The 22844-nt window shown below is 39.2% G+C and overlaps 1 protein-coding gene across 4 annotated transcripts in view; it reads right to left on the reverse strand.

Annotated features, from left to right (window-relative positions):
• Window positions 1–2428: 2428 nt before the first annotated feature.
• Window positions 2429–22844, reverse strand: part of TEX15 (testis expressed 15, meiosis and synapsis associated) — a 65427-nt gene continuing 45011 nt past the window's right edge. For 3 of the 4 annotated variants that reach the window (XM_038746931.1, XM_038746932.1, XM_038746930.1), the window contains 3 exons: window positions 13759–21152; window positions 12925–12998; window positions 2429–2579 (listed from right to left, as the gene is read on the reverse strand). In XM_038746931.1, the coding sequence (XP_038602859.1) occupies window positions 2558–2579; window positions 12925–12998; window positions 13759–21152 (7490 nt within the window). In that variant the 3' untranslated portion in view covers window positions 2429–2557. The remainder of the gene's footprint in view (window positions 2580–12924; window positions 12999–13758; window positions 21153–22844) is intronic. The other variant, XM_038746933.1, reaches the window with a different exon arrangement.

Consider the following 22844-nt stretch of genomic DNA (forward strand, 5'->3'; position numbering starts at 1 on the left):
CCACCCACCTGAAATAGGAAACAGAAGGGATTCAGTACACTTTAAAAAAATGATTGGAGGTCAGTGGTTATTTATAATGACATTCTAGAAACTAGTATCTGTGGATTAGTTTTTGCATGCTTACTTTATAAAGTAAAATTGACATGAATTAGTTTCCTGAAAACCTATCCTTTCTCTGCACCCTTTGTATGGCCTAGTGGAAAGAACATGGGCTTGGGAGTCAAAGGATGTGGGTTCTAATTCCGGCTATGCCACTTGTCCATTGGATGGCCTTGGTAAGTCACTTCTCTTGCCTCAGTTACCTCATCTGTAAAATGGGGATTAGGACTGTGAGCCCCATGTGGGACAGGGACAGTGTCCAACCTGATTATCTTAACTACCCCAGCAATTACAACAGTGCTTGGCACATAGTAAGTGCTTAACAAATACAATTATTATTATTTGTTTGGGTTAGAAATGTCAACACCAGTAGCACATATTTGAAATAAACAATTAAATTCATATTTAGTTTGGGGTGGGGAGATCTCTTTGAAAGTTGGATCTGGTTTAAAATGAAAATAAATGGGGAAAAACATCATTAAAAGCACTACAAGCACAATCACAAAACAATTCAATTTTTTATTTTTCATTTTTAACAAAAACAATTGTCCCTAAAAATTTGAAACAGCTGTTTTACAGTGTAAAATAAGAGTTTTGTGATGCATAACAAATGAAGCAAAAGCAGTATACAGGAGTAAAGTGATTTGCAGACATTTCTTTTATAAGAATACTTAAGTTTTGCATTTCTTGGTGGAAACATTTTTATTATGCATTTTAAATAATCTTCTATCACCAAAGCTAAACTAAAACTTAAAAAAGTTATACGATGGGGAAAAAAAAACTAGTATGAAGGAACTGCTTTCAATCCTAATTGGTAGGTTTTAGTTCCTAAAGCTATTGTTCACCTAACAATCTGCTCGTCAAGGTTTTCCAATCTTATGATCTGTAAGACATTGCTTTTATGTTATGATCCTTTATTCTTTACTTCCTTAAGTTAGTGGTTTAGCATGTACTCTTCCTTCGATTTCTAACAGATGTTTGGGATCCATTTTTCACAAAAACAATCTTATGGTTCTGAAGCTCTGATCCTTTTCTAACAACCAGGACTAAGAGGCAATCCCAGGGTATCTTAGACCACCAAATGAGGTTCTTTGAGAAATCATTTATTGTACACCAGTATGGTTAAGTCAGGATTATACCACTTTGCAAAAGCACTAAAGTGTTAAATATTTTTCTGGTTCAACCAATGAATGTAAACATTAGTGGATAAAGTTGGAGCTCTGAATGTGCTGTCTGCTTAGGTTTAGCAGGAGTATTGATTCCTGCCGTTTTTTTGTAATACAAAGGGACATGGAAAGTTCTAAAAAGTTTTTTTGTTTGTTTTTAAATGATGTAATGGCAGATCAAAAGTTACTGAGCAGGGAAGACAATGTGAAACAAGAGAGGATCCTTGGAGTTATTGCTCATCTCATCTCAGCTGTCAGACAGTTACGATTGCTTTTTTAGTGTGGCTTTAATAAAAATGTATTGCTAATAAACCTAAAAAAACCTTCTAAGATGTCTACAGTCTGAATTGCAGAATTGTTTCTAACTATGGCTATGCCAATTATTTTGTTTTATTGCTATGTGTCCAATTGTGATACATACAAAAAGAACTGTAGAAACTTTAGAAATAGTATATAGGATTCTTGTAGTATCCATCCACTGAGAAAAGAATATGGTACCCACTAAAGGTTTCAAAAGCAATGAACCCCAGAGCTTAGAAATTTTTCAACTATTCTAAATTATGAAAATAAATCACTCCTCGAAGAAAATCCTGAAAATACAAAAATCTATTTCTATTAGGCTTTAACATTTTACATGTACAAATATACAACATGAAAACTGTATTATATGCAGATTAAATACAAGTCATATGTTCATCTGCAGCTTAACTAGTACTAGTGTACTGACCACCAAACATTCAATAAATAAAATTAAATATCTTTCTTTTGCCCTCTAAAAGAGACTTGAAGACAAACTTTGGCTCAGTTCACCTAAAGAGTACTTTTTCTTGAGTACGTGTTTAGAGTCTGAGACAAAATCTTTTGTTCTTAAAGTATTTTTGTAAAATATTAACTACATCCTAATTTCACCTAGATACTGAACTTATTCCTTTTCCCCTTATTAGAATGGTGCCAGGAATTTTTGTGTATAACATAAAATTTACAGTAAACATTTCAAAATGGTATGGCGTAACTTCCAATACTTAGGAAAATTCTCCAGTTTAGCCACCTGTTACAGATAAAACAGAACAAGAAAAGTACATAGTTTTGATTTCTAAAAACATTTAAAAATCATTTTCTGTTTTTCAGTGAAATATCTAAGAATTTAAAATCCTTTTCAGGGTTATTCACTATATATTCAGCACTGTTTCAAACATTAACTATTATTTTCTAAAAAAAATACAAGAAAAAGGGCTGAACAAAAAAAACTGCTCAATTTCCTTTATTTCTGAAGATGGAGGGATATTTTCAGCTTAAGTTCTTGCTGCATAGGCTCTGAAGATAAACAAATAATTGGCATAAGTTAGGAGCAAAATGAACAGCCTACTCATTCAAACTCAAAAATACATTTGCTAAGTCAAAGTTATTAACATATTAAGCAAATTAAAAGTGTCCTGATGGCCAGCCACTAAATCCCAGATCACACGCTTTGCTCCTCTTAAACCAATCAACTCATGGCGACTTTCGTCTTTCTTGCTGCTGACCTCTTGCTCATGCTCTCCTGTTGGCCTGGAACTCACTCCACCTTCCTATCCACCAGAGTACTGATCCATCATCCTTCTGAATTCACAACACCTACAGGCAGCCTTTCTGGATTCATCCAAATACACTCATTAATTCTCAATCATCAAAAATCCCAGAGGCAGTTATTCAACAGCTGTTGAAGTCAGAATACTGCATCCTAGGTATAAACCCTCAGAGGATCTTCAAATGACTGTAAGCCACCTTGCCCAATCAGCAAATGTGGCCTAGTGAGTGGATAGAGCACAGGCCTGGGAGTCAGAAAGATCTGGGTTCTACTTTGTACTTCCCAAGTGGTTAGTACAGTGGTCTGCACACAGTAAGTACTTAATAAATATGACTGACTGACTGACTGAATGAATAATCCTTGCCCCACCACTCATCTGCTGCTTGACCTTGGGCAAGTCACTTAATTTCTCAGTACTTTAGTTACTTTATCTGTAAAACGGGGATTAAGACTGTGAGTCCTACAAGGGACAAGGACTGTGTCCAACCTGATTAGCTTGTATCTACCCCAGAGCTTATAACATGCCTGGCACATAGTAGCTGCTTAACAAATACCATCATTATTATCATTACTATTATTAAGTATTATAGGCCGATGCTGTCTAAAGAAAGGCAAGGTGATGTATCAGCCCGCACCAAAGAAGCCAGGCACACAACCTGTGTTGTAAATGGACAACATAGAGTAAAATGGTCCCCAAATTCTACTTCCTAGGCAGTACGCTGACCAGCAATGCAACAGCAATAGACAAGGAAGTAGTAAACAAAATCAAGATCAGCATGACCTTTGGGTGGCAGACTGGTCTAGTGTGATAAAGCACATGCCTGGGAGCCAGAGAATCTGTGTTCTAATCCCGGTTCCATCACCTGCCAGCTCTGTGACCTTGGGCAAGTTACTTACTTTCTCTGTGCCTTGGTTTCCTCAACTGCAAAATGGGGATTCAATACATGTTCTCTCTCCTACTTAGACTGGGAACTTCTTGTGGGACAGGGACTATATCCACCTGATTAACTTGCATCCACCCCAGCTCTTAGAACAGTGCTTGATACATAGTAAGTGCTTAAAAAATACCGTTAAAAAAAAGTGTCAATGTGGTGGACACAAGGTATCAGGCTTCAGACTACATTAAAGGTTCACAAAGCTCTTGAGCTGTCCAAACTTCTCTATGGCTGGGTGGTCTGAACCCCAAATAAACACAGTGACTTGTTGAGTAGTTCCATCAGCCCGATTTTACCAGTTACACTTAACAACAAATGGTAAGATAGGATTACTGACTTAAAAGGATGTCAGGCTCTGAACATAGATACCCGGTTGGTCAAGACACATGAGGCTAACCAAAGAGCTACTGTAAGGTGAACTCAAATGGAAAAGTCAAATGGAGGGTGGAGAAAACATTTTAAGGGCACAGTAAAACAAGCCATCAGACAATGATGCATCCTAGTTCATTCATCCTAGTTCACGAGAAGCAGTGTGGCTCACTGGAAAGAGCCTGGGCTTTGGAGTAAGAGGTTATGGGTTCAAATCCCAGCTCTGCCAACTGTCAGCTGTGTGACTTTGGGCAAGTCACTTAACTTCTCTGGGCCTCAGTTCCCTCATCTGTAAAATGGGGATGAAGACTATGAACCTCCATGGGACAACCTGATCACCTTGTATCCTCCCCAGCACTTAGAACAGTGCTTTGCACATAGTAAGCACTTAAAAAATGCCATCATTATTATTATTCATTCAATCGTATTTACTGAGTGCTTACTGTGTGCAGAACACTGTACTAAGTGCTCATGAAGTACAATTCAGCAACAAATAGAGACAATCGCTACGCAACAACAGGCTCACAGTCTAGAAGGGGGGAGACGGACAACAAAAGAGAACAAAACAAGTAGACAGGCATCAATAGCATCAATATAAATATAATTATAGATATATATACATCATTATTAAAATAAATAGAATAATAAATATGTACATATATGCACAAGTGCTGTGGAGCGGGGAAGGAGGTAGAGCAGAGGGAGGGAGTCAGGGCAATGGGGAGGGGAGGGGGAGCAGGGAAAAGGGGGGGCTCACTCTGGGAAGGCCTCCTGGAGGAGGTGAGCTTGAAAACTGGAAGTCAGCTGCTGCAGAGAGAACAGCATGAAGCATTGTAATCATGAAAAAATTAGCTCTTAAGCAAAAAGCTTTGCAAGCATCAAGAGACAAAGCAAAAGTGAAAACAGCACTAGGCACTGTAAACATCAAAAATGACAGTGCAGGAGACAGCTTTTATGTTCAACGATATATTCAGAACTGTGTGTCCCTCATTGACTTCTGCAGTCACACACTCACACCCAAGGGAGAATTTCACCTTCAGTGGCCTCTTCAAGTGTGAAGGTCATCTAAATGTACAGTATTTGCATAATCAATCAATCAGTGGTATTTACTGAGCACTATACTAAGTGATTGAGTGAGTGCAGTAAGATAGATTTGGTAAACACGACTCCCGCCCTCATTGATCTGGGGGAGACAGACATGAAATAAACTGCTGAAAGGGGAAGGTGAGAGTACAAGGATAGCTACGAAAATGCTACGGGGATGAGGTGAGCATCAAAGTGTTTTAGGGGCACAGGCCAAGATGCATAGGAAATGCAGAGGGGAGAGTGACTGGGATGGGGGATATGAAAGTTTAGCTAGGAAAAGCTTCAAAGATGGGGACTGTCTGTCAAAGAGGAAGGGCTTTCCAGTAGGAGGGAGGATGTGAGCAGGTGAGAGAGACGAGAGTGAGGTACAGTAAGTAGGCTGATGTTAGAGGAGCAGTGTGCAGGTTGGGTTGTGGTGGGAGAGGTGAAAGGTTGAGGAGGAGGAGAGCTGATTGAAAATGCTTTGAAACCAATGGTATGGAGATTATATTTGATGTGGAGATGGAAGGGCAACTATTGGAGTTTTTGAGGATTGGGGAGATGGGCACAAAATGATTTTCTTTGAAAAATGATCCAGGCAGCAGAGTGAACTATGGACTGGAATGGGCAGTGATGTCAGTGCAATCATTAAAGCAGAAACTGTCAGCTCTTTGTGGGCAAGGTTCAAGGATACCAATTCTGTTATACTGTACTCTCCTAAGCACTCACTACAATGTTCTACACACACTGGGAGCTCAATAAGTACCACTGATTGAAAGGCCTCAGTAAAAATTAGAGTGTAAAGAATTAGAAGGCATATATAAACAGTCAAGGATCATCTATTATATGTCATATAAAAAAGGTGTCAGTCCATATCTCCCCACTCCTCAAAACCTCCAATCAACCTCCACATCTAATAGAAACTCCTTACTGCAAGGCATTCAATAAGCTCTCACTCCCTCCTCTCTTGTTAATCTCCAACTACAACCAGCCTGAACACTTACCTCCTCTAATGCCAACCTACTCACTGTATCTTGATCTAGTTTATCTCTCCACATTAGCCCAACAACCACAATGATCTTACAGTCTAGAGGAGGGGAGACAGATAGTAATATAAATTTTATATATAACTGATGAAACATACATAAGTAAATGTTGAGGCTAGGTGGTTGCTGGGCTAATGTGATTTGGAGCATCAGATCATTGGAGAAGGTGGGATTTAGGAGCACTTGAAAGTTGGGGAGAACTGCTGAATTTGTTGGTGGATTTGAATGACAGGACTTCAGGGGGAAATTCCATGTGCATGTAAGGGTGTGTGCGGGGTGGGGAGGTCAGTGCAAGAGAAACTGGAGGTAGAAGAATCAAGAGTGAAATGGCCTGAAAGTATACTTGAGAGGAATGAGGAGTGGGAGTGGGTGTGTAAGCAGGGGAAGAGAGCTGCTATATGTACGATGGTGGAGAGCCTTGATGTCAACAGCATGGGGTTTTGGCTTGATGCAGGTGGAAGTAGGGGGCCGCCAGAAATTTTGGGGGAGTGGAGAGATGTGTTTTAGGCAGCAGTATAAAGCACATACTGAAATGGGAAGAGGCTGGGATCCCCTCTGTAATGATCAGGATCTATCTCACCAAGTATATTATATGCACTCATCCTGGACTACAGTTTTATTCATAAGCACTCAAACGTTTTTCCAAAGATTCAATGACTTGCCCCAGCTGGCAGACAAAAGTAACTCTGGCCTCAACAGCACTTCTTAAAATTATACTTATACTTAAAATATAATTAAAATATTCTTGAACTCCTGGCAAAGCAGAAAACCTGACCTGCAGGTTCACGGATTGGGAAGCAGTGTGGTGGAGGTGGAAAGAAAGGAGGGAGAGGTGGGAAGAGAGCTGTTTCTTTCAGGGTTTGGCTGTAACACTGGGCGGAGCTTTCAGATCCTGGGATCTGTCAGCAAATAGGGCATAACACCTCTCCTGATTCTACATTCTGGTCATCTGGAGCCAGGAGTACACCTGTACTCTTAAATACCTATTTATACACACATGTTTATATATAAATTATATATATAATTATATTTATTATATTATGGTACATATACACATATACTTACCAAAGGTCCATGCAATTTCTGATGGAAGTTCCATAGCCACTGGCTATGAATACAACAGGGCAGCTAGTGGGAAAGGATGACTTGAAGCACAATGTAAAAACAGTGGTAGTGGAGAGTTGTCACAGGATGGGCATATGTGAATTAATATATATATGCTGGAAATTATTGTCCAAAACTATTCCTTTGTGGTTCTTCAACATCTGAGTAACCAACTGATGGAGAGTAAAATACACTGCAATATACATTATGGAAGGAACTTAAAACTTTGGCATACTTATTGGGAAGAAATTTCTGTGCGTCAGAAAAAGTTGCCCCTTGGGATGTCTGGGTTACTGAATTGCCATAGCTTCTTTGACAATTACAGGTGAACTCAGAACAGCAAGGATTCAATGTTTCATTTGAAGGTACAAAGGGATTCTGAATTTTGGAGGGAAACTGGGGAAGGTCAGTCCAAAAAACAGTAGTGCTTTGTCCAGGACTTTGAAACTCCCATCAGGATGTTGTTGAGAAAATGAATTCCTTGACTTTGAGTTGACTGCTTGGTTCTCTAAATGCTACATTTTCAGAAGAGAACCCAGGCATTTTGCTTGAAATCAAAGAGTTTGTGTTTTCTGTTGATTCGGTTTTTGTTGGCCACTGTTTGGAGGTGCTCAGAACTGGGGTTTTGTTTTGATTGAAGCTCTGATGAACTATTGCCACTAGAATTTGTGTCAACATGATTGCCAGTTCTAATTTTATTTTGATCTTTGAATCTTCCTCCTGCATCTCAAAGAGTTCACATATCATGAAATGCAGAAGCAGAGTCTTTAGTTCTTGTATCTATATCTATATGACAAACACACCTTAGAAAATGAAAGCTGAGCTTCAGGGGCAGAAATGCAACAGAAGGGTGCAAGAGAACCCACATCTGCTTTAACATTTCCATTCACTACAAGGTTTGTAGAGAAGCAGAATGCAGCAGAAGGGTGCAAGAGACCCCACATCTGCTTTAACAATTCCATTCACTACAAGGTTTGTAGAGAAGCAGCATGGCCTAATGGGTTGGGCATGGGCTTGGGAGTCAAAAGGTCACGGGTTCTAATCCTGACACCTCTACTTGTCTGCTGTGTGACCTTGAGCGAGTCACTTAACTTTTCTGGGCCTCAGTTACCTCATCTGTAAAATGGGGATTAAGACTGTGAGCCCTATGTCAGAGAGGAACTATGTGCCACCCGATTATCTTGTATCTACCCCAATTCCCTCTAATCTTCTGAAGAATTGCCATTTTCCTTTTCCCTGTGGCATGGTCCAGAAGTAAAGCCTTCCAGATCATTTTTTCTTGCCCTTTCACTAAAGTTACTGCCCTTTTTCTCTGGAACATTTAGATTTTGTTAATGCCCAGTTAAGCCTTCTGAAATAGCAAAGGTGTTTATTGATGCCTCTATTGTATATTTGGATTGCCAAGTACTAGTGCCCGCCACATCCTTTAAAGGTAAAACTAAGCAAACAACCTTGCTTATTCATCTTCTTAGAAGGTACCTTACTCATGCTCAGACTGCCAAAAGAAATTGACCATTCATCATTTTCTCTGGGAAATAGCGCTTACATTTATCCTACCAAGTTTAAAACACAATCAAATACCTTGAATGGTCTCATTTACAAAGCTATATTTGTACATATTTATCAATAATGAACACTCGGGAAAAAAATCACAAACAGTAAAAAGAATTTGCCTTTTCTGACTCTTATCTGAGTAAACAAAACCCCATCTCAATTTCTGGATATTATCATCACTAACTCTCTATATACACAGTTGCTTTTCTGTAAAATTACATTTCCATTTTTCATCACAATATCAAGCTTATTGCCCATGATTCCAGGTATGTTGCAAGGCCACATTTGGACCAGGATAAATCTGCAGATCCTTTAACCATGGTGCACCAATCTGCCTCCTTCCTCCTACCCTCACCCCAAACTATCTAGTTCTCCAAGGAAAAAGTACATAGGAGCTCTTCAACCCATAAACTGACTGTGGGAAGCGAATGCGTCTGTTATACTGTCATATTGTAACCACCCAAGTGCTTAGTACAAGGCTCTGCAGAAAGTAAGTACTCAATAAGTACGACTGACTGACTGAGTTGGCAGGTCTTGGACTGTACTGCTTCTATTTAGAGGAGTCAGTTCAGGGTCTCTAGCTTTCTCTCCTTCATTTGTTGCTTGGCTTCAAGTAAGCTAAGTAAAACACTTATATTTACCTCAAGAATAATACTGGCAGCCGCCTCACCCCAGGAAATAAAGATATGCTTAGAATTCTCTTTTATGTGATGGTACATAGACAATATTTATGGGTCGTCAATGACTAGGAAACAGGATGCTGAAACATGGTTTAGACAGTGAAACTGAAGCTAGGCACCTTAAATGGCTCAATATCACTGGGGTAATTTTAAAAGTCAATCAAAAACAATATGAATGTGCAAATCCCAAAAGAGAAATGTTGTTTATTTATTATTTTTAAGCTAATTACTCTTCTTTCACTCCTTGAAGGATTCCTGCATGCTTCAAAAGCTTGGCAGAAACTAAGTACCATTTATGACATCAGTAATCCCAATTCCAATTCAGTGACAAAGGATATTTCAAATCTCAACAAAAAAACACCATCTCTATTTAAAAAAAGGACCATACTTTCACTGGTTCACTTTTTTTTTTTAAGCAGGGACTGAACTCAATCCTTAAATAGGATCTTTGGGCTGCTCGGTAGGTTTTCCACAATTTGTTCATATTTGTGTGTGCATATATACACACACACATATAATATATATATATATATATATGTGTGTATGCACACAATTCATTCAATCATATTTATTGAGCACTTACTGTGTGCAGAGCACTGTACTAAGCACTTGACACAACTGTATAAGTAAAGGGGTGTGTGTGTGTGTGTGTGTGTGTACATAAAGAGAGAGAGAGACAGACAGTTATCCTCCTCTCTCAAAGAAGATGTTACTGAGAGGGAAATTTACCTATGGCTGCACCTGTGGCCATAATGACTAATATGGATCTTAAACATGGTGCCCTACATTGGGCTGTTGTAAACTGCAGAGTAATGCACTTGCTATGAGTTGATAGCAATCATGTTTCATTTGGGACACAGAGTCCCCTTGCAATATGGAATCTCCCCCCAAACCAGAGAGTGGAGATGGGAGTCAAGTGACACCCAGAGTACCCCTTCCCCACATCTGCCTGCCACCACCCTGGGAGAAAAACTTTCAACAAAGTTTTCTGAAACCTGTACAAGTTTCTTATTAATCACTATTTTGTTATTTGAAGTGTATCAGTATTTTTTTCAGAGTTTGAGCTTTCCTGCATAAGTTACTTTTCTCTCAGTTTTTCAGAGCAAGAATCTTGAAGTAGGATATTTCCCTCATATCCCGTCCACTGCTCGGTACATCACTATCCCTCCCGCCCTACCTCCTTTCCCTCCCCACAGCACCTGTATATATGTTTATACAGATTTATTACTCTATTGTACATATTTACTATTCTATTTATTTTGTTAATAATGTGCATCTAGCTTTATTTCCATTTATTCTGATGACTTGACACCTGTCCACATGATTTGTTTTGTTGTCTGTCTCCCCCTTCTAGACTGTGAGCCCGTTGTTGGGTAGGAACCGTCTCTATATGTTGCCAAATTGTACTTCCAAAGTGCTTAGTACAGTGCTCTGCACACAGTAAGCACTGAATGAATGAATGTGATTAAATAACAACTGTGATAGTGATGAAGATAATAATGACGACAATGTTCATAGTCCCCTTTACAAACTGCCTGTGAATCCTCCTCCTTCCTCTTCTACTTACACTTGGGGAGAACTCTCCTCTTCTGCTGGGTAATTTGAATTCAATACTGCATTTAATCTTAGATTACTTGCATGGTTTTGAACACCAACAGACTAAGCACTTCTAAAATTGACATTTCATCCTCTAATAAAATAAGTGTGATGGTAGGAAAACAGCAAAGACCCACTGACAATGTGTCATGAAGAAAATAATAATAATAATAGCTATTAGTAGTAGTAGTAGTAGTATTGTACTTACTAAGCACTTACTATATACCAAGCACTGTTCTAAGGACTGGGGTAGATACAAGTTAATCATGTTGGACACAATCCCTGTCTCACATGGAGCTCATGGTCTAAGTAGGAGGGAGCAGGAGTTAATCCCTAGTTTATAAATGAGTTAACTGAAGCACAGGGAAGTTATGTGAGTTGACCAAGTCACAAAGCAAACACATGGCAGAGCCAGGATTGGAACCCAGGTCCTCTGACTCCCAGACCATGTTTTTTCCACTAGGACCTACTGCTTTTCAGCCCAAAGATAATCATGAGTTACTATACTTTCATTGTGGATGCCACAAAAATCAACCACTGATTCTGGACTCAATTCTCCATGGGTACAGCATCTCTGGTATGCATGCCTCACTTGTGTATGTATCACTTCCAAATAGGTTTATCACCTCTGCACCTTGATGCCCCCACTTTGGGCAAGCTCAAAATAATGCATCTCCAAGGCTGTCATTTACTAAGTTGATCTGACATGAAAGTACTTCTTGACATTAAACAGATTTTCCCTGGGCCATCAAACAATACTGATACTTCCTCTGGATTATCAAGAGGGCTTTGTAGCCACTGTAGTGGGGGGACTGGAGTGAACTGAATGACCAAAGATTACAAGTCATGGGGACGGAAGGGACTTGGGGACAGCTAGGACCTGCACCTAGACAAATAGCCTCAGCCTTCTCTCTGATCTCCCATCCTCGTGTCTCTCCCCACTTCAATCCATACTTCATGCTGCTGCCCGGATTGTCTTTGTCCAGAACCGCTCTGGGCATGTTACTCCCCTCCTCAAAAATCTCCAGTGGCTACCAATCAATCTGCACATCAGGCAGAAACTCCTCAACCTCGGCTTCAAGGCTCTCCATCACCTCGCCCCCTCCTACCTCACCTCCCTTCTCTCCTTCTACAGCCCAGCCCACACCCTCCGCTCCTCTGCCCCTAATCTCCTCACCGTGCCTCGTTCTCGCCTGTCCCGCCGTCGACCCCCAGCCCACATCATCCCCCGGGCCTGGAATGCCCTCCCTCTGCCCATCCGCCAAGCTAGCTCTCTTCCTCCCTTCAGGGCCCTACTGAGAGCTCACCTCCTCCAGGAGGCCTTCCCAGACTGAGCCCCCTCCTTCCTCTCCCCCTCGTACCCGCTCCATCCGCCCCGTCTTACCTCCTTCCCTTCCCCACAGCACCTGTATATATGTATATAGGTATATATGTTTGTACATATTTATTACTCTATTTATTTATTTTACTTGTACATATCGATTCTATTTATTTTGTTAATATGTTTGGTTTTGTTCTCTGTCTCCCCCTTCTAGACTGTGAGCCCACTGTTGGGTAGGGACTGTCTCTATATGTTGCCAACTTGTACTTCCCAAGTGCTTAGTACAGTGCTCTGCACATAGTAAGCCCTCAATAAATACAATTGATTGATTGATTGATTAAGCAATAGGATGAAATGGCTGCTTGATCTTATATCTGACTTGTTTTAATTCAGCAATTATTGTGGAAGGTTTGATTACTTACATTCCATATCTTGGACAGCTGGATGCCTCATTTTCATTTCTCATTTTTGGAACTTCTTTTCTAGAAGTAGCTACCTGAGGTAAAAAAAAAAAAAACTAAGCTGGTTACAATTTAAGCTTATAATGGTGCAATATTTAAAATGTTGTCCTCTTCTCAGAAGTTATCAATATTGCTTTAAGCATCTGCTTTAAGCACTTGCTGAAATTCTAACATTTATACTGTAGTCTTAAAATGAATTCTTTTAGTTTTTATGTAGTTTACTATAATGAAGTAATCGATTAGACAAAATATGAAGAAATTTTACATACCTGATAAAGTCAGAGGGTGAGCATTTTCAGCCAAAGGGAAGTAAAAAGCAATATTTAAAAAGGTTTTTATTAAAGGTGGCAGTGTTGAGTCTTTTATTGTTTTAGTTTAGCTCATTGTTACTTTTTTTTCCTCAGTGAACATTAGCACCCATAAAAGTCTTATCCAAATTTAGACGTGGGCTCACAAAAGCCAGAATTTATACTATTTCATATTCCACATACAAATGACTTCTTACAGAATATTTCTTCTATTCAGACACAAAAGTGGTACAGGAAGAACCATTCTGATCATTTATGATAACTTATGAAGATAAATGAACAGCACAGGGTAGCAGAATACATCACTATATCCATCTAATATATTTTCTCTTCAGTTTTTATGGACAAATAGTAACTGTATTTTCAATATTATTCTAGATTCAGACTTCTGGAACAAATGAATCATATAAACAAACTGTCCCAAACTCACAAAATGATACACTGATTTAAAAGGGGATTCAAATCTCTAAGAAACAAGCACTCTTACCTTTGGACCTCTGCGACTTGGAAGGGTAAGGCTCTTGAAGGGCTTCTGAGTATCTTCACACTTGGCAAAAGTGAAAGATTTTGTTTGGCGTGAACTTGAATCATTTTTGATTAAATACCCTGGAATTGGAGACTCACTGAAACAGATACTAGCTTTTCTGACAGTTTTCCCAGGTCTATTCATAGGAATTTTCAAATCTTTATTTTTTTTCAGTTGATGGGCTTTCCTTCTATTTCTGAGCATTTGACATAAAAGAAGAGAAATGGGTGGTTTCTCATTTTGGGCACAGGCAAGCATCATTTGGTCAATAGTTTTCATGATCTTCATAATATGGGCAATTTTCCCCAAATCTTCCCTGGGAGCAGACATTAGGTTTTCCAGTAGTACAGAAAATTGTTTGAAGTTGTACTCCAATGCAGTCACAGTGTTCCCATAATTTACTGACACAGTATATGGTTCAAAGTGAACATATGTGGAGACAGAAGGCATGGGCTTTTCTATCAATTTCCTTATTTCTGAAAGCTCTGTAAGTTCTCTCGATAGCAGCTGAAAAGCATAACTATAGTTAATAGCTTCTGAATATGTGCAGATCATGTCCAACTCAGCCTTAATTTTCAAAATGGCAGACTCTATTGTATCCCCAGGTCCATCTGTGGAAACATCTTGCAGAAATGAAAAAGAAGTCAATGTTTTTTGGGAATGAATTAGCTCAGGAAGAAGTGATGAATCAAACCAAAGCATACCTCGAAATTTTTCCTTGCCTAGCTTTTTGGCCTCTACGTTTTTAAGAAAATGGACTGTTTCGGACAACATGACTATTTCAACGTAGATCTCAACTGTTTCAGGCCTTAAAATTACAGCACTGATGTTGTGGTTTCCCACTATGTCCAGCACATTGTCTTCAGAGATAAGAACATGATTCACGTCTTCTTCTTGTAACATTTGAAAGTGTCGTTTTAAGGTCTCCAAGTGATCTGTACATCTCAGTCTCAGTTCTCCTAACTTGTCAAGGTCCGCAAGCTCGACTTGTTCTATTATTTGTCCGACACAGCCAATATCTGGGCGTAAAAGCAAATCCCTGTTAACATGATTGAATCTGCGGTTTTCCATGCTCAATTTGGCCTTGTCTCCCCAGCCACTGGATTTCCTGGGGGCACTTTTATCAGTCTCCACAGACCCAAGATTTGAAGCCTTTTCAAATCTAAGATCTTCAGCCAAATTCTTATGTATTTCCTGCAGTCCTGAAAGAGCATCTTGGTTTAACTTGAACAAGACTGCTTTCTTCACAACTGGCAAGGTCATTTTGCTTAAAGATTCACTTTGGTTTTTCCAAACAAGACTTTTTGCAGCATCAAAAAAGATATGCTCCATGCCAAAAAGGGATATCTGAACATTCCTCGATTCACAGCTCTTTATAAAATTTATCTTTGAGGAGATAACCTCTATAATCATCCAGAGATGATCTTGTTTTCCTGAAAGTAAATTAACTTTAGGAAAAGGCCAATAGTTACGTAGCAGTTCCAAAGTACACTTTTTTAAAGTTTCTAACTCATCTAAACTCTCTCCAAAATTAGCTCCACAGATAAATGGCAGAGAAAGTGTAAAACGAAAGACATCAGAAGAATGCTGCAGTACTGCTTCACACTCATCAATTTCTCGTTGACATTTTAAGAGTGAGTAGTATGAAATGTTTTCCCTTTTGATTTCTTTAAACAATTCAGACAACTGAAGATGGTGGCTTTTTAACTCACTCCAAGTATCGTATTTTAACCTCTGCTGGAAAGAACAACAGAAACTGGACTGTTGCTGATACCCACACTGCCCTTCAAACAACTCATGGTAGAGTGAATCATCATACCAAAGGAGGCTCCGGAAAGTGGGTTCACGTCGTAAGAGACTTTTCTTGTTTTCAACAAACTGTATAGTTTCCATCACCATTTGCAGTTCCACAAAGGAATCAATGGCTTGTGGTCTTAATGTGGTTTTACAGTTATTCCACAGATTGTCTTCCACCAACAATTTGTGGGAAACTAAGATGTGCTTAAATGAGCAATTCTGTTTCCTTTCAAAAGCATCAATAAATACAGGAAGGATGCTTTCACAGAATTCCAACTGCACCTGCACAGCCTCCCAAGACGATGCCTCATCTGCCCTTCGTAAAATTTCAGATAATTCATCTATGAGACCAGCATGTTTATCAAAACAGTGCTTTTCCTTCAATTCACCTTCAGGGATTGTACCCTGTTCCTGATGAGAGATATTACCAAATGCCTGAATTGGGGTAACTCTTCTATTACCTTGTTTCGGATTATACAGTATTTCTGAATGTGACTTGGAGTTCAACTGAGAGTCACTGCTATTTTTTACTTTCCAGTTTTCCTTTCTTTTGTCAAGACTGGGAGTTGTCTCCTTCCAGGAGATAGTCCCATAAGAAGCACTACTATTATTTGTAGTCTCCAGAGTAGAAACAGGTGGATCATTTTTAAGTTGTCTGTCTTCAGTTAAATCCATGCACCCTGCTTCTAATGACCAGCACCTGTGTTCTACACTTTCTAACTGAGCAGAGGGACTCTCAGAAATATCTTCTGAAAGATCCATATCTTCATTTGGAGGATCGGTCTGGTCTTTTAGCAGATTGATTTTCCCAGTTTCTAGACCTGAATTTTGATTATCTTCTTGTGATACGAATGTATGCGATCGAATCAGTGAGTTGTCACCAAAGAACCCAGGGCTGTCATTTAAAGAGCACATTTCAGCCTTGTTCTCACAATTACCAATTCCTATGGCTGAAGAAACTGGTAGCAGCTCCAAGCTAGCACTCTCAGCAACATACATTTCCTTAATGACTCTTTGGCTGCAGGCATTTGAAGAATACAATTCTTCCCCTGAAATCTCAGTTTCGTTATTTTCCTGTAGTTCATTAAGTGATATGGACATTTCAACAACATGAACACCTAAAGCTTTTTCTGCTATATTTTCTAAAATAGATTTCCAGGAGTCACTTCGAATACTTAGAATCTGGGGGCATGGTGAAATTTGAGTCTCAAAATTTTGGTCAGCTATGGGAGTTGATTTATCTGAGCCTAGAGGAAAGACTGCAGTACCAATATTTTGATTTCCATCTTCTGCCAGCACTGGAAATTTTTCCATGTGAAGGGTGACTTCCTCGCTTTCATGATGGACAGAAGACACTGGAACATCTGATTTGTAGGTGTCTACATTAAAGTGCTCCCCATTTGATTTTAAAACTGAAATAAGTACACCAGGGTTCATTACTGAGTTATCTTTACAAATGAGTTGATCTGAATTCAACATTATATTTTCCTCAGGGGAAATACAAAATCTTGAATGATGTTCACTTAAATATTTATCAGACACGAAGCAGAATTCTCTTTGTGTATCTTTATGGTGCATTTTAGGCACAGTTTCAAAATCAGCCTGGTCAACCTCATTGGGGAGTTTCCTATCTCTAGGCCGGGTAGAATCTAAAGATGTGACTTTTTCAGAAACAGCCTGAAGATAGGATGGTCTTTGTTGATTCTTTAGAATGCCACTCTTACAAGCTGAGGAAGGTCTTGTAGACTGTAAAGAGGACGGCTTTGCTAAATCTAACTCAAAAACATTCTCCTGACTACGATATTTCTTCTTATGAGCCCCCATCTGGCCTCTTGAGAATTTACTGGTAGCATCTTCTGTTGAAACTGACTTTCTAGTTCTGACCCCTTTTCTTTTACACTTGTGCTTTAACTTGCGTGTCTGTGTATTACCTGTCTCTGATGCTACGGTTTTCTTCTCTTCCTTTATGGCATATTTTCTTTTCTCTGAAGAATGTCTAGTGGAGTGATATTTTCTCTCTGTCACAAACCTAAAGCCTTCAAGGTCACAACTCTCCCAGAAGTTGTTACATGTAACTTCATAAGATTTTGGCAATGGGCCCTCTCTCCTTTTCTCTCCCACTTTAGCTACAAGTTGTAATGATCTGTGTACTCCCCTCTGAGCTTTCTTTAAATGACTAACAGCTCTGTCTAGTTTCTTGGACAAGCGTCTGCTTTTGCATAGGGATACTTCACTATTAAGAGTATTCAGAACACTTCTTATATGCTTTTCAGACCGTGAAAATGTCTTAATCCTTCCCTCAGATAGTGACGAAAATTTTTCGAAGGGCTGATGACTAACCACCTTCAGCCTTTTTCTACAATCCTCTTGAGATTGTAAATTTTTATGTGGTATAACCTCATTGGTCTGAGAAGTAGGAAAACGTTTTCTTTTATTAAGGTTTGATCCCCTATCTATTTTCCCCTGAGCCTCATCACAATTGTTCTTTAGATTTTCTAGGGAACTATCGCTTGCACTGTTCATCGACTCAGAAAAAATAGCAGGTTCAGTTAAAAATGCACAGCTTTGTTTTTCAGGCACACAATCACTGTCACGATACAGGGACACTTCCCATTCATTTAGAAGTTCTGTTTCCTGATTTAAACAACTCCCCAATTCATCTTCAAAAGGCTGACCAGGATTTTCATAAGCAGGCTGGGAATATTCTTTGATTTCTACTCCTCTTGGCCATTCTATATCTATTTCTGGGTCAAGTGATTCAAATACACACTCCCATAAATCTTCGTCAAGTGCATAAGGGTCATAAGAGTCAAATTCTGTTTCAAGTACATTCGTAATTCTAATTTTTAAGTCTGGGAGCACAGCTGTATTTAAGGGCTTTGCATTCTGCTGTATGCAAGAATGAAAATTATTTCCTTGAAAAGTGCACTGATTTCTATTTTCTATGAGTTCACCTTTTGAAATTTTTGCACTCCTCCAACTACCGCTTTCAAACAAACTTCTCCAGTCAATACGTGATTTTAGAAAATAATACACAGAATTAAATTCTTCAAAATTATTGGGTGCATCTCCATGGTTGGATTTCAGAGAGTCTTCACACTGCACTAATGCAACTTCAATCTCACTTTCGAAGTCCGGGCCCTGAATGATCAAATCTTTGAATTTCTCCTCTAATATGTGCCACTGAGATAGTTCCTGGAAGTTATCTTTCTCCAAACTACATTCCCAATCACAAAATCCATTTTTCTCTGAAACACTCTCAGAAACACACATTTCGCCAATCTGGTTTCTTTGGCTATCTGAAGGTTTCAAATTCAAAATCGGGAGAGGAATATTACTGGTATTTGAGCTTTCATATGTGTAACTCACTGAAGGATCAGCAGAGTGGGAAAACACTGCTGTAGCAGGTAACTGCTGTAAGTTAACATCACCATGTTCATTTATACCTTTTTCCTTCATAGCAGTTGCAATAATTTCCACTTTAATTGAAGCAGTTTCTGAAACTGCACATCTTTCTTCACAAGTTAACTCAACTCCAGAAGAAAATCGTTCAGAACCGGTCGTCCCCAGACTGTCATATTTTTTTATTTCTTTCAGGCTATCAAAAATGTTGGTCAAGTCTTCAATTGTAGTAGAATGTTCTCCCTTCTCTGTTGAAGTATTTCCCACTCTCTTTCCTCCTTCAGAAGCACAGCTCCCTCTGTCTTGTTGGCTATCTCTTTCTTTGATATTATATTTCTTTTCAAGTTGACACACTTGTTTGAAATCAGTGTAGGGGCTAGGAAACCTTATAGCATCTCCTATATCTGGATTGCAGAATACTGGAGGGTCTTGATCCTTAAATACATCTCCATCCAGAAAAGTCTTCAAATTGTCTTTATATTTGTTGTTTATTTCAAGTGCCCTCTCATTTTTTCCAAGGGGATATAAATAAAAAACATTTTTGCCCATTATTTCATTGTTTTCTGGTGTATAGATAGCAGACGATGTATTCATCAAACCATTAAGTGTTTCATTCACTGCAGGAGTGTCTTCTACTTTCTGGGAAGCATTTGATTTTATCTTGATGCACTTACTGTTTGAATTTTCCATATCCAGGTCAATTATACTTTGAGAGGTTGCAAGGCTTTGATCTACATCCATCTTTTCACATGGAAAAAAGTCTTCATGTTGTTTCTGTAGCCTGTCCTCTGTTCTTTGGCCATTACTAAGTAACTCACAGGCCAAGAGATCCATGTCATCTTTTTTCAGTTTCTCTTTGGTAAATGTAGAAGGATGTAGTTTTCTATGCCCCAGAGTAGATACTTGATCATTTTTTCCAAAAGAATTGAGAACCTCAGTACCGTATTTGTGTTCCTGATGGGATGAAATTAAAATATCCTTTTCATTGTGTGGGATAGAAAAAATTGTTGAATTGTTTTTCTTTCCAGTGGTGCAGTGATTTCCATTCTCTTTTTGTGGGTCTTGCATTTTTCTACATATGGATTTACCTTCCATCCTAGATTTAAGGCACATAAGCTTCTCAGTGCTTTGAAGGTGCTGTGTGCGTTTTTCCCCACCATGCAGTGGCTTTTCAGAAGAATATTTTTGGCTAGTATGAGGTACTGTTTCCAAATTACTAGATTGAGATTTCTTACTATTGAGCTTTTGGGAATTTGCTTGTACTGAAGTTACTGGGTCTGGAGAATGGTTCTTTGGTGATGGAATTTGCACTTTGTTTTGCCACTTAATGGGACCAAGGAAGTTACTCATCTGCCTGGATTGTTTTGCTTTTTGACCATCATCCTTCTGATTCTCCTCTTTAGAAATAATTTTATCGTCTGACATAAGTGGTAAAGCTTTGGAATCAACACTGTTTTGGTCTTTCCTTTGGTCTTCTATTGTGGTCCACTGTGTGTCTTGAACAGGATCCTTAGCATATTGGCAAACCTCTGAGTTATTAGGATATGAGCAGCTGCCCATGATAGATTCAGGTAGGAAGACAGTATCAGGTGGTGGAGATGACAGACTCATATCTGAACTACAACATTCCGGATCATTCTCTGAAGGTGGGATTTCTTGTACATCGGTCTTGGGATTTTGTATTTCATTGTTTCCTTCTCGTCGCATCAGTCTTGGATCCTTGATTAGTTTTGAGGTAATTACAGTGCTTGACTCAACATTGTTGCTAACAGGAACAGAAGTATAAAGTCTGTTTAAAATCTTCTCAATACAACTCAACTGAACACTTTCATCAGAATCTAAATAGGGCCCAAATGGCAGACCTGGCTCACTTGACTGCACTTGGGATGAGGTCCTGTCTCCTGTTAAGTTGTGCTCTGTCTGGCCATTAGAGGTTTCAGCCTCAATGATGTTTTGATTATGTGTATTTCCACAAGGAGAAATATTTGAGCAATAAGGGCTAACATCTGAATTGAGTTCACCACATAAGCACCTGTCCTGAGTCTTACAGTCAGAAGAATCGATGGGGTTCCTGAAATGTTCATAGATGATAGTCGCATCTTTTCCTTTACCAATTCTTTTGGCTATGGTACAGTTTTTCAAGGAATCTCTTCTGTCTACGGTAAGGATAAATGAAAAACGCAAAACAATATTTTTTCCATTTTTATCCAGGTCATAATTTCTCATATAGTCATGACCATTTCAGGGTTATAATAAGACTGAAGCCTCCTCTGGCTATGGTGACATCTCCCCTGACCATGTTTCCCAGCTCTGTTCCCTCTGGCCACCACCACTTCCTTCTATCTCTGTCCCCCAGATCACATTTTCCTATTCCCACCCCAATGCCAACTACCCCAGAGCTCTGGCTAATCTGTTCTTTATTTCCCGAGGCCCCATTTCTTAGGTCCCATCTACTACAAGCTCCAATTCTTCTAACAACTTGTTCTCCAAAACCAAATCTGTCTCTTCATTATTCAGTTACAATGTTTCATTCTACTTAGTGTATGGTTAATAAATTAGTAATTGTGACATCCAGTTAAATTTTCATATGGCTATTTTCTATTGTTACAATTAAAATTCATCATTTGGGTACTAGAAAAATTACAAAGCCATTTCCAAAGTGTCATCCCCTCTCTTTCTGCAAGAGTGTTAAATTGAAAAGAAGACTGCAAAAACAGTCATTTATAACAGGCAAGAGGATGCAACAAAGATCTAATGCATTGTTACTGTATTATTCACCTACAACCAGTCAGTAAAGTAGGCCAGGTCCTTTACAACAAACTTGAGGAGAATGGATCCTGCCTTGCCTTGAGCCCAAAGCCAGACTAGCATATGCATAAGCTCCTTGAGGGCAGGGATCAAGTCTACAAACTCTATCACATTCTCCCAGGCACTTAATACAGTGCTCTGAAGAGAGTAAGCACTCACTGAATACAACTCACTGATATTCCCAACACACATTTGGACAGGAAACGCAGCATGTCCTAGGAGTCAGAAAGACCTGGGTTCCAGTCCTGGCTCTAACACTTGTCTACTGTGTGACCTTGGGCAAGTCACTTAACTTCTCTGTGCCTGGGTTACCTCAGCTGTAAAACAGGGATTAAGACTGTGAGCCCCATGTGAGACACTGATTACCTTGTATCTACCCCAGCACTTAGTACAGCAACTGGCACCTAATAAGTGCTTAACAAATGCCATAAAAATCCCTTAAGAATAAATGCTTGAAGCTGATTAAATGGATGGTTCAGGCAGTAGTCCCCTAGTACTGCTCTTAGAAAAAGGTTGTGGGAATGTGGTAGATAGAGGATAGCTCACTAGCCCCAGTCCCTCAACCTTGGTCCCCATTCTTCTCCAGGTTCAACAATCTTTGTGGAGTGCCTCAAGAACTACCTCATATAGAGAAAGATTTATATAAAAAAAGTTCAATTCCCCACCAAACACAAAAGGGAGCTCCCAGAACATTTTCTATCATCTATCAATCACTCCTAATTATTGAACACTGTGTACAAAACATGGTACTAAGTGCCTGGGGCAGTACAATGTAACAGAGTTGACAAGACAGTTTCCTGCCCACAACTTGCTTTCAGTCTAGAGGAGGATACAGACATTAATATAGATAAATTATTGATATGTACATAAGTGCTGAGGGACTGAGGGAAGGGAGAATAAACAGTGCAAATTCAAAGTACAAGGGCAACATAGAAGGGCATGGGAGAAGAGTAAATGAGGGCCTCTCCATTTCAGGAGAGGCAATTACTACTAAAATGAACTTAATATCAATTAGGCTTAGGGCCTCATCAAAACACAAA

This window comes from Tachyglossus aculeatus, chromosome 5 (genome assembly GCF_015852505.1).
Source record: "Tachyglossus aculeatus isolate mTacAcu1 chromosome 5, mTacAcu1.pri, whole genome shotgun sequence".
Taxonomy (NCBI): domain Eukaryota; kingdom Metazoa; phylum Chordata; class Mammalia; order Monotremata; family Tachyglossidae; genus Tachyglossus; species Tachyglossus aculeatus.